The sequence below is a fragment of the Acinonyx jubatus genome, chromosome E2 (assembly GCF_027475565.1).
Source record: "Acinonyx jubatus isolate Ajub_Pintada_27869175 chromosome E2, VMU_Ajub_asm_v1.0, whole genome shotgun sequence".
Taxonomy (NCBI): Eukaryota; Metazoa; Chordata; class Mammalia; order Carnivora; family Felidae; genus Acinonyx; species Acinonyx jubatus.
In genome coordinates, this window is record NC_069396.1 from 19,013,035 (window position 1) to 19,025,555 (window position 12,521).

Here is a 12,521-nt window from a genome sequence, read left to right on the forward strand (position 1 = left end):
AGAAAAGAGCTTGCATACAAAGAAAAAGAAGGTTATAAAAATGCATGGTCTATCTACATTTAAACAATGATCTAACCTTGCCTTCATTTGATGGTCCATTCTATAATTTGAAGAAAGTTGGAGGACACCACACCTTAACACAGGCTCTTTCCAGCCTTCGGTAACATAGGGCTTGATACATAGTAGAAGCTTAATAAATGTTTGTTGAGAATATGAACAAGTTGGATGCATCACTCAGCTTTGCCATTCCTGAAATGGAGAAGCATCCATACTCTCCCAGAAGGAATGGGCAAACATCCATGTGGAGAAGACAGATAAGCTTGGTTATGTGCTGAGAAACAGAAGGCCACATGGTTTCTCTCACCTACATAGCACAAATCAGTTTCTCAAGAGAGGATTCTTCTCCACCTAACTACATCAAATCCCTGGCCTTGGAATCTTCAGATCCTCAGGTCTTGAGTCACCTGGGGAGAAACCCCATCTGGAGGAGACAAAGCATCTACAATGACCAGTTGTCACACAGCTGCTGATAAAGGAAGGCTACAAAAGGCCTCTAAAGGGAACCAAACATATGTATGACAAAGACACTAGAGCACTGTCCAGTCCGAACAGAGTTACCTAGACCCAAAAAAGGGTATGGAGTGTATGTCAGCTTTCTAAACTGTATACATCCTATGTATTATAGATCTCATCATTTGTCTGCTTACAGCCCTTCAATGATTTCCCAATACGGGGTTATAAAACCCAAACAGCATGTCACCACCTAAAGTCCCTGAATATTCTCAATCTTATCTACCTCCATCTTTCTTTCCACTGCTCATCATGCCTCCCTTTGTTCCCAGCACACTTGTTAAGCTCTTTGCTAACTTAGGCCTCTGTGCTAGCTCAGATTCTGCTGGAATATCCTTTCCATGGTTGGTTCCTTCTCATTCTTCAGGTCTTGACTCACATCTCACTTCCCCAACTGCCTTATCTAATGAAGCCTCCCATCCTATTTATCTATTTTTTTTTAAATTTTTAATGTTTATTTAATTTTGAGACAGAGAGAGAGACAGAGTGTGAGCAGGGGAGGGGCAGAAAGAGAGGGAGACATAGAACTCAAAGCAGGCTCTAGGCTCCGCACCGTCAGCACAGAGCACAACGTGGGGCTTGAACACACAAACCAGATCATGACCTGAACAGAAGTTAGATGCTCAACCAACTGAGCCACCCAGATGTCCCCTGTTTATTTCTGTTAGTCTCCCCTATACCTTGAGGATAGAAACACTGCCTGTATTACTCACTGTCATACACCTAGCACCCAATCACCATGCCTGGCACAACAGTAGGTGGTCCTACATATCTGCTGAACTCTAAGTGAAAAAAAGCTATTATAGGACATGTAGGTCCTGTACCATAGACCCTGGTGACCACTCTCTCACTCTGAGCACCCTCATTTTGTCTCTACTAACACCATTCTTTCTTGCTGTTCCTCTAACTTCCCCAGATCTCTATGATGGGCAATGTTTCCTTCTGCCCATCCTTCATACACTCATCCAATCAACCACCTAGTTTCTGATTCATATCTTATTCTGCTTTCTATATATCTATATATCTATATATCTACATAGATATCTACAGGCAAATAGGGCCACCTGGGTGGCTCAGTTGGTTAAGCATTTGACTTCGGCTCTGGTCATGATCTTACGGTTCCTGAGACTGAGGCTGCATCGGGCTCTGTGGTGACAGCTCAGAGCCTGAAGCCTGCTTCAGATTCAGTGTCTCCCTCTCTCTCTGCCCCTTCCCTGCTTGTGTGCTCTCTCTCTCTCTCTCAAAAATAAACATTAAAAAAAAAAAAAGGCAAATAAAAAGTTAACAGATTAAAAAAGAGACTTTTTCACCTTCTTTTCAATCTGAGTTCTCCTCTGTATTCTGGGTCTCCATACCTCTAACATCTACCCAGTCACTCAAGCCAGAAACCTCTAGATTCCTTCTCCACCTCCCCAAATCTAGCCTCTTTCTTCCTAAACCTGTGTCTGCAACACACTTCACTAATAGATACCCTCTTTTCCAGTGGACCCAAAAGCTCCTTGATAGTGTCCCAGGCAGCTATCACGAGAAAGAATTGGGAATTTGGAGAACCCATTTTCTTCTTCCACCAGTACATCACACTCTCATTATAATACCAAACTGCTTATAGTTCCCTACACACACTATCTTTCCCAGTGTTTTGTTTTGAATTTGACTGTAAGATTTACGTTTATGGAGACACCGTAGAAGAGAAATCTGGTGGTAGAATTTCCTATTTAAAAAAAAAAATTTTTTTTTAATCTTTATTTTTGAGAGAGAGAGAGAGAGAGAGATACAGAGTGCAAGTGGGGGAGAAGCAGACAGAGAGGGAGACACAGAATCCAAAGGAGGCTCCAGGCTCTGAGCTGTCCGCACAGAGCCCAACGTGGGGCTTGAACTCACCAACTGTGAGATCATGACCCGAGCCAAAGTTGGACGCTTAGTCGGTTGAGCCACCCAGGCGCCCCTAGAATTTCCTACTTTTAAGTTTGTTTGTTTGTTTGTTTACTGAAAGACAGAGAGAGAGCGTGTGCGTGCAAGTGGGAGAGGGGCAGAGAGAGAGGGAAAGAGAGAGAATCCCAGGCAGGCTCTGTACTGCCAGTGCAGAGCCCGATATGGGGCTTGAACTCAAAAACGATGAGATCATGGGGCACCTGGGTGGTTCAGTCGGTTGGGTCATGTTCTCATAGCTAGTGAGCTCAAGTCCCACATCAGGCTTTGTGCTTACAGCTCAGAGCCTAGAGCCTGCTTCGGATTCTGTGTCTCCCTCTTTCTCTCCCTCTCCCCTGCTCATGCTCTCTGTCTCCTTCAAAAATAAATAAGCATTTAAAAAAATAAAAAACAAAAACAAAAATAAAAAACAAACCATGAAAGCATGACCTGAGCCAAAGTCAGCCATTTAACCAACTGAGCCACCCAGGTGCCCCATGGCAGATTTCTGATAGGGCTTTCCTGGTGCTCACTGGCTCCAGGAATGATATTGACTTCTGTAGTTTGATAGGAAGCCCTCCCTGAATCCCGTCAGGTCAAGTCCCTTCTCCCCTTCCAAAGCACCCTACATGACCTCTCCCTCATTTTAGTAAAATGAACTATTTCTTTATCCCTTAACCCACATGAGACTAACTTCTTCAGGGCACAGGAGCATTTCTTATTCAACTTTTGATGTTAGTAAGCAGAGTCCGCAGGGGTACATATGTTGCCTTCAACAGAGCAAGCCTTCAGTCTCTCTAGAACAATTTAGAGATATGCTTCCACACCAATACATTCTCCAAGTCTTACTGAAAACATTTCAAGTTTGCACTGCCTTTACTTCACCATTAGTCAAGCCATCAGTGGCATTACCAGAGAGTCCTCTTTGCCTAGGTTTGCCTTTCCCTATGTTGTTGGCATTTCCCTAATCTCCCAACATTACACAAAGGCCAGGAAGGCAGCCAAGAAGCTGGATGCAGATCTCCACTGTGATGCCAGGCAGATGATGGCAAGGGCTTGATGCATCTGCATTTGCAGAGATTCCAAAAAGAAACCTAGAGACAAAGCTGAGCCCATCCTTAGAAGGGCAGAGTGGTGGGAAGCAGGGAATCCCTGTTCAGCTACCTACTTTTCATCATCTCTACCTTTCTGAGCCTGCTCTTCATCTGGGAAATGAAGATTACCTTACAGGGCTGTGGTAACTTTAGTTAAGCACTGCCTGGTTCTCTAGGAATGTAATTCTAAAGCATAGATCCACCTTAGACCTACCCCTACCTATCAGCCACAACAGCAGCTTAGATGTGTTGAGGGCTGGGAAGAAGACTGAGAGAGAGAAAAATCTTTTTTTTTTTTTTTTAAGCTTGAGGAAGTTAAAAATGACCATCATCTCTCAGGCAGACATAATTTAAAAATGTGGATTTTTAAGATCCACAAAAGAATCATCAAGGCCAAGCTGCCTCTATGAGGTTTCCCTCAAAGTTCAATTCTGGGCCCACCGTACAGAAATGCTGTTTTTGGGGTACCTGGGTGGCTCAGTCAGTTAAGTGTCTGACTCTTGATTTCAGCTCAGGTCATGATCTCACAATTCATGACATCGAGCCCAGTGCTGGGCTCTGTGCTGACAGCACAGAACCTGCTTGGAATTCTCCCTCTCTTCTCTCTCTGCCCCTTCCCCCACTCGTCTGAGCACTCTCTCTCTCAAAATAAATAAATAAACATTAAAAAAAAAAAGAAAGAAATTCTCTTCTCACTGTTGTTATTTAGACAATTTGAAAGAACTACACTAACCCTTGATTTCTGGGAACTGGCAAAGTTAGGAGTAAGGGTTAAGGTATCTAAATAGTTGACAGAAGAAACTTTGCCCTTCCACCCAGCTTTTTTTTTTGAAATCCTGGTTTCAAATAATATCTTTATTTTACTTTGAGTAAACTCTGGCCCCAACATGGGGCTCGAACTCACAACTCCTGAGGTTAAGAGTTGCATGCTCTACTCATTGAGCCAACCAGGCACCCCTCAACTTTTGGCCAAGAGACTACCACAGAGATCCACAACCTAGTCACACCATCAAGTACAGTTTGAAGCTATGGTTGTGGTTCTCACTCTGCCCTGTGAAGTACTGGTATGAGAAGCTGTGAGGGAGGTTCTTTCTTAACTAGAAGCCAAACAGCAACAGCATGATGAATGGATCTGGAGGTAAATATATCACTGGCCTCCCAGTCAAATTCTTGGTGCTTCACAACAGGCCAGAGTGTTTCACACCAGCTAAAATTTGGGGAAGAACTCTGCAGGTGTGGTTTAAGTTATGAGAGAAGTTGGCTCCGACCACTCAATAAAACTGGCTCAAACCCAGAGGCTTGTAGTTCAGTTAGTTCTTGGAAACACTGAGCACAGTAGGGTCCTACCAGCATCTATCCTCCAGTTCCTCATTTATGCTATCTCCATAGATGAGTATTCCAGATTCAAGGATAAGCTATAGCCCAAAGGAGTAGGTGACTCAGCCCAGTAGCCCAAATTAGTGGGACAAAAGTTCAGATCTGCACAAACAGCACCAACACCTGGTCCACACCCCTTTTTCCTAGTGCTGGATAAGTGTAAACACACACTGGACTTACTGAATGCACATACTTCTACACATAAAGGCAGCGACGTTGGGGGTAGTTAAAACTGGCCCCAAACCCCTAAAATGGCCAAATTGCATTTTATACAAACTGAACGTTACTTTCCCTGAACTCTTATGTCATTCAACCTTCAACTCTCTCTGCTAAGGTCTGGGTTTAGGATTAAATCACACATCGACCACATTAAAAACAAGAAACAAGTCACAATTTCCTTTAAGATACAAACTCTTCTCACCTCCCTTGACTAGATCCCTAACACGTGATTATGGGATCTAAGCCTAGGTTTCCCCTTCCGACAAGGCAACTCACAGCCCAGAAAAGCAAAGGGAGACAGACTACTGTGGCGTTTTAGAGTGTAACTTCTTAGCTATTAAGGGTGCAAAATAGAAATAGGAAAAACAAAAGTATGGACCCTCAGATCCCAAGGAGGCATACTTGAGGTAACTACGCACAGGGAAGGAGGGCCTGGCCTTGGGTAAGTGTTTGGGGCGTGTCCACCATTGTTATTATTACTACCTTACCACTGCCCCAGGAGGAGCCCTGCTGAGGCCTGAGGCGAGGGCATCTAGGCCAGGCAGAGCGACAGACTGGTGGGTCTGGCCGGTAGGAGCAGGTAAGTTAGTGCCTGGAGCCCAAAGAGCTGTGAGGACGGAAAAGACGAGGAGCCGCGGGCGCAGGGGAATAAGAGGCAGAGACCAGAGGCAGGAAGGGCCTGGAGATAAGCAAGAAGCATAGTCCTGAGGTAGAACCCCACACTCACCCAGCGTGAATTCCCATTGCTCGTTTCCCAGAGAGCGCTCCGGCACCACCTCCAGATCCAGCATTGGTTCAGTTCGCCGGGCCGAGGCGGCCTCCCTGCAGCAACGCAGACGGGACCGAACCTGAGGAGACAAAGCAGCGACTAACCCGCCGGCTCTGCCGGCGTGGCTCTCTACCTGCTCCTCGACCGCCAGCGGCACTAACCCAATACTACACCTCAGCTCAGCTCAGCTCAGCTCGGCTCACCGGCAGCAGCCTCGGCGGCAGGGGCAGCGGCGTTAGCCGGAGCGTCTGCGGCAAAACTGGCGTGCCAGCCGTAAAGCGTGGCGGGGGCGGGGCTAAGGCGAGATTTCAATCGCGGGGTCGGGTGAAGGAGCCCAAGGCGGAGTCGCGCATGCGCAAAATGCTGTGAAAGTCGCATAGTGGCGTGAGGGAGGCCAAACAGTACGCCGCGGAAGGGTGGGTGCTTGCATAACGAGGGACCCCGTACTCCGTGAACCCCCACATCTGCACACCACACCATACACGTTTTACACGTCTGCACAAAGATGTGCACGCCACGCAACACACAAATGTGACGTGGTTATACGACATCTGTCTGCTGTCTACACGTATGTCCTACTGATACTGGGCGCAAAAGGCGACTTCTGAGGGTGCAACGTCTGAGGCCCAGCGGGGAGGGAGGACACGGACTTCAAAGTGAGTGCGTAGTGTGCTTGAGTGTTTGGGTAGGGGCAGGGAGGTGGGGTAGAGGGTTGAGGGGGGAGGAGCTAGGCCAGACCTCCCATTGACCTAGTGCAGATGTACACAGCCTCCTGGGGCCGGTATCCAGAGGTCGTTGGCAGCAGCTCAGACTCTAGCCAGAGCCAGCTTTGCCGTCAATGCTGTGTGGTCTTGACCAAACCTCTGGTGCCTTTTTGCTTCATTCTCCTCATCTATAGGTCGGAGGAGGGGCTCCTCTAGCCTGTTGAACCTGAGCTTTTGGTCCATGACCTGGGGCACTCAAAAACTACAAGGCAATCACGACCTCTTGTAAAGCTAAATCTTCATGGAAGCAGACTCTGGATTCTCACAACCACCCTGAGATGTCAGATTATACCTCACTTTACAAGCGAAAAAAATGAGGCACAGAGAAGTCAATGGCCTTGTGATGCTAGGCGGTAGAACCCGAGTTCTTTACATTACACTGCCCTTCGAGGAAGAATTTTAGCAGAGTAGAGAATGACATGCTAAATTCTCAAACTGGCTTGGTAGGAATGTAACTTGGGAGGCTCCATCAAAACTTGAAGTCACTGCTGCTGGCATTAAAACAACACGGAGAAGGATGTCCATTGCAGCATCATATGCCAAAACAATATAACTGAGTCATTGAGATGTACATCAGTAGGGAAGTGGCTAACTAAACTGTGATATAAATATATATATACACACATATATATACACACACATATATATATATACATATATATGTGTGTGTATATATATATAAAAGAATGCGTTTAAAATTCAGAAGTATGTTATATCCCTGTATGCTGATTTAGAAGGAGATGTAAGAGAAAAAAGGCAGGTGTAAACTGTACTAGTATGTAAAAACAAATAAAAGAAACATTGGTCATACCAAAAAGAACATTCCTGGAAAGATAAACAAAAATTATCAATAATACCTAATACAGGGAGAGGCTCAGGGTTAAGGGGGACATTTACTTCTTACCATGCATGGCAAACATTAAAGATGTATATAGGCTATGAGGCACCTTGGTGGCTTGAATAAGTGTCTGACTCTTAATTTTGGCTCAGGCCATGCTCTCACAGTTTGTGAGTTCGGGCCCAGACTATGGGCTGATGGCATGGAGCCTGCTTGGGATTCTCTGCTCCTCCCCAGCTCTCTCTCTCAAAATAAATAAATTTTTAAAAAAAAAGATGTAGATAGTTTGGATTATATGTGGATAGGATACGTTTAGGAAAGGTTAGTTGGGTGGCTGGCCTAGAATAGCATGGGAATAGACCTAGAAAAAACTTCTGGCATTGGTGAGGATTAATCTTAGTCAATCTAAAATGTTTGAATTGAAATAAAATCCAACCTAAGATTTGTTCTTATATTAAAAAACTACTTGGAGGGATTTATTTTTGGTGAACAAAGAGGGGTGGGGCAGGTTGTGAGGGGTGTGGGAAAGACAGAGGCAGAGAAAGCCACATGGATGACAACATGAAAAAGATTTTTAGTCTGGAAAATCCAAGTTACAGGAAGAACAAGGGCAGGGAAGCCCCTAAGAAATTTCCTATCGGGGTGATAGGCAGATAGGTTTCTGTGAACAATGTCAGTCAACAACAAATGATTATCTTTGCTCACTGTGTTATCCCCAAACCTTTGGCTTAAGTGCGATCTACCTAGGTTTTTGTCAGGGGTGGGAGTGACAGTTCTGGGATGGTGATCTGGGAGGAGGCCATTGTTCAGAGCCTGGTACACGGCTCGGAAGTATGAGGGGCCTCGGGAGTAGGCCAACTTGGGAGAATGTCAGCAACTGCCATTCCCATCACTGAGGGTGAGGATGTTCAGATATATTGAACTGGCTGCTGGTGGACCACTAAGAGGGAGCACAGGTGGTATTTCAACAGTTTAAGCTGGGCAAGCAGGGACTGTCTCAGTTTAGAAAATAGATGTGAAAATTAATAAAAGGAAACTTGTTTAGAATGGAGACAGGGGGCCAGCAGGGGGAGCTCTCACATCCAACCCCTGATGGTCAAATGCAGACCCAAGGAGACCAGACGTACCTTGTAAATCCATATTACTTTACTATTTTACTAACCAAGCAGGTAGGAGGAAGGTTTCCTCCTCTCTGGGCAATAGCCTAGCCAATAAGAAACTGTCACAACTCATGAAATTTTAGGAATTTTAGGGCAACACAACCAGCCTGATAAGAAAAACTGGGAAAATTGTCAGAACTGTACATTTTCTCAGGTTTGAAATGTCTCCATGCCCACTAAGCTACCCCTAAAGTCTCTACTGGGTCACTATATGATCAATAGGACTTCGTGCTTCTAGTCTTCTCTCCAATCAACCAAAATGAGCTTTTTTAAGAGTCCATTCCCTCAAGCTCACAACCTCTTAGTGGTTTCCTGTTTGCCTATGGGAACAGCCTCAGTGTTTTAACATGGCTTAAAGGTCCATTCAGCACTGCTTGTGATCCTCCCCCTGGCCTATACTGACCCTTTCAGATTTATCTCATGGCTGCAGCCTCCTTCATTTCCATGTTTCAGCAATACTCAACTGCTCATAGTTTCTCAAACTTACCATACTCATGCCTCGCTGCCTGTAATACTTTTGTCACCTCTTTGCTAATGTAATGTCTTCCATTCTTGAGATTTCAGGTCTAAGTCTAAAGGAAACCTTTTTTGACCACCTAGACCAGGTTCGATGTACCACCTAACAGTCAGTGCTTGCAGTGTAACTTAAATGTTACTGCTTTTGGGGGCATCTGAATGGCTCAGTCGGTTACATGTCTGACTCTTGTTGATCTTAGCTTAGGTCAAGATCTCATGGTTTGTGAGTTCAAGCCCCACATCAGCTCTGTGTGACAGAGTGAAGCCTGCTTGAGATTCTCTTTCTCCCTCTCTCTACTTGTGCTCATGAGTTCTCTTTCTCAAAATAAATAAACATTAAAAAAAAAAAGTTACCACTTTTGGTCAGTTTTGAGCTTTGCTGTAGGTTTTCGAACGGAACTACGATACGTTTTAGGCACTAGATACTCATTTTCCCCCCAATAATCCTAGCAAGTAGTCATACTTTAATATTTTTTTAAAAAACAGTAAGCCTCAACATTTTCCTTTTTTATATTAAACTGACTTTTTTTGGTTGTATGATCTATGTCCATCCACAATTTTTATATTGATGTGAACCAATATATGCAATTAAAAACCTCCTAGTAGCCACATTAAAAAAAGATAAAATTACTATCTTTAGCCCAATACATCAAATATCAATATACCCCGTATACAAAAGCATGATCATTTATATGTAATCAAAATAAAAAAAATTAGTGAAATATCTTACTTTTTTTGGTACTAGATCTTTGCTATCTGGTATTGTTAGCAGCGTGTATCAACTCTGACACTAAATTTTCAAAGGCTAAAGTGTAATAGTCCCCTAAAACAAAGTTTTAAGAGAAAACATATTTTATATTGCCTCAGTTTTTAAATTTAAATAAAAAATTAAAATCAGACCCAGGGGCACCTGAGTAACTCAGTCAGTTAAGTGTGTGACTCTTGATTTTGGCTCAGGTCATGATCTTACTTTGTGGGATACGGCCCTTCATCGGGCTCTATGCTGACAGCATGGGACGTGCTTGGGATTCTCTCTGCCCCTCCCCCACTCATACTCCCTCTCTCTCAATAAACATTAAAAACAAAAACACATCCAGGAGTTCCAGCTACAAGATCAAGCATCACCTTAGCTCTCCCACTTAAAACCCCCTTCCCTCAAAACTTTCCCTGATTGGCTCCCTTATTTAGGTCCCAGCAAAAATGTTACTTCCTGACACATCTTCTCTTCCCACCCTAATTCTGCCTTTGTATGACCTAATCACCATTTATACCATGATGCTATTTTAGTTTATTCACAGCCATCTGTCACCTTACCATTTAACTAATTACTAATTGTTCCTCTGCTCCAGCAGATGTAAACTTCATTAAAGAGGAACTTTGTCCATTTTATTCATCTCTAGAAAACTGCCTGGCACATAGTTGGCTTACAATAAATACTTGTCAAATAAAAAAAATAAACATTAAAAAATAAGTTCCTTGGTTGTACTAGCCCCGTTTCAGCCGTTCCATAGCCACACGTGGCTAGTAGCTACCATACTGGAGACACTGTGGATAGAGATTATCTTCTCTAATCAAAGATTACTCTTTGTCTTTTCTACTCACATTTCCTAATGTTTCTGAAACCCGAATAAGGCCAATGATGACCCTAAGTTGCTGAAATTAATTCTGAGAGTTAACTAATACAGCAACTGTTTAAAAAGTATCCTATATTTTAAAAAGCCAAACTATGGGGCCCCTGGGTAGCTCAGTCTGTTGAGCATCTGACTTCGGCTCAGGTCATGATCTTGCAGTTTATGAGTTCAAGCCCCGTGTCAGGCTCTGTGATGACAGCTCAGAACGTGGAGTCTGCTTCAGATTTGGTGTCTCCCTCTCTCTCTGCCCCTCCCCTGCTCACACACACTCTAAATTAAAAACATAAAAAAAAAAAAAAAAAAGCCAAACTACCATTTTCACCCACAATCCCATCCCCCATTTGTAGTTTTTTAGCCTAGACACATTTTTGGAATGCTATATATGTATATGTGGTAGTGCTCTAAGAAAGAGAACTATTGCTATCTAGAGTTAATCATGCCTTGAAATCTGCTTGCAAGACTGAAATATTTGGGAGATCAAAACACCAATGTTGTCTTGTAATACCCAATTATACACACACACACACACACGTGGCAGTGTGGCTGTGGTGGTTTAAAAATATGTCCACAAACTCTCACTATACACCTTTGAAGAGAGATGAAGCTTAATACTCCTCCATTTGAGTTGTGGGCCTGACCTAGTGACTCACTTCTAACATAGAATATGGCACTCCAAGATTAGGTTATTAAAAAGACTGGCTTTCATCTTGAATCACTAGCTCCATGGAAATCAAACTGCTAAGCTGTGAGCTGTCCTATGGAGACACTCACATGGCAAGGAACGGAAGGAGGTCTCCATTCCAAAACCTAGCAAGAAATCAAGGGCTTTTACCCAATGGTGTCTCAGAAACTGAGGCCAGGCAATGAGTGGGCTTGGAAGGGGATCCTTCAGCCACAGGCAAGCCTGGAGATGACTGTAGCCTGGGCTGAAAACTTGACTCTAACCTCAGAAGAGACCAGAGTGGGAAAGAAGGGCAGAGGGAGAGAGAGATATAGAAAGATAGAAAATCCTAAACAGGCTCTATGCTGAGCATGGGGGGTCGGGGGGGAGGCTCAATCCCACAACCCTAGATTCATGACCTGAGCCAAAATCAAGAGTCAGATGCTCAACCAACTGAGCCCCCCCAGGCTCCCCTGCTTCTTTCAGATTTCTAACCCATAGAAACTGAGATGATGGTTATTGTTTTAGGCTGCTAGGATTTGGAGTAATGTTTTATGCAGCAATGGATAATTCATACAAGGGCTTATAACTTGAAAATGTTCCCCATTGCCAAATAAAACATAAATCAATTAAGATACTTATTTTCCCAAGTAACCCAAAACTGGCATATCCAAATACCCAGTTCTAGAGATGATATACTTACTAAAACCATGATGCTACTGGTCAATTTTTGAAATTAACCCTCATTATTCTTTGGAATTTTCCTTAATGGTACCAGTTCATCATTTGTATTTGTTATTTGCAGCAAATCTGGTGGTGAATAATGAATTGTTTCATTATGAATCAAACTTAAGGCATGCTTCTAAAGTGAAAGGCTGGTGTAGGAAAAATGCCAAGAAAAGTCCTAAGCTGGGGTGTCTGTGTGGTTCAGTTGGTTAAGTGTCTGACTTCAGTTCAGATCATCATCTCACAGTCTGTGGGTATGAGCTCCACGTCGGGCTCTGTGCTTACAGC

At 43.8% G+C, this 12,521-nt stretch overlaps 1 protein-coding gene across 6 annotated transcripts in view; it reads right to left on the minus strand.

Annotated features, from left to right (window-relative positions):
• PHAF1 (phagosome assembly factor 1) overlaps nucleotides 1-6,235 on the minus strand; it is a 30,132-nt gene extending 23,897 nt beyond the window's left edge. The window contains exons 1-2 of one of the 6 annotated variants that reach the window (XM_053210444.1): nucleotides 6,141-6,235; nucleotides 5,896-6,016 (exon numbers count right to left, since the gene is read on the minus strand). In XM_053210444.1, the coding sequence (XP_053066419.1) occupies nucleotides 5,896-5,959 (64 nt within the window). In that variant the 5' untranslated portion in view covers nucleotides 5,960-6,016; nucleotides 6,141-6,235. The other 5 variants (XM_027075978.2, XM_053210443.1, XM_053210442.1 and 2 more) reach the window with 5 other exon arrangements.
• Between the last annotated feature and the right edge of the window lie 6,286 nt (nucleotides 6,236-12,521).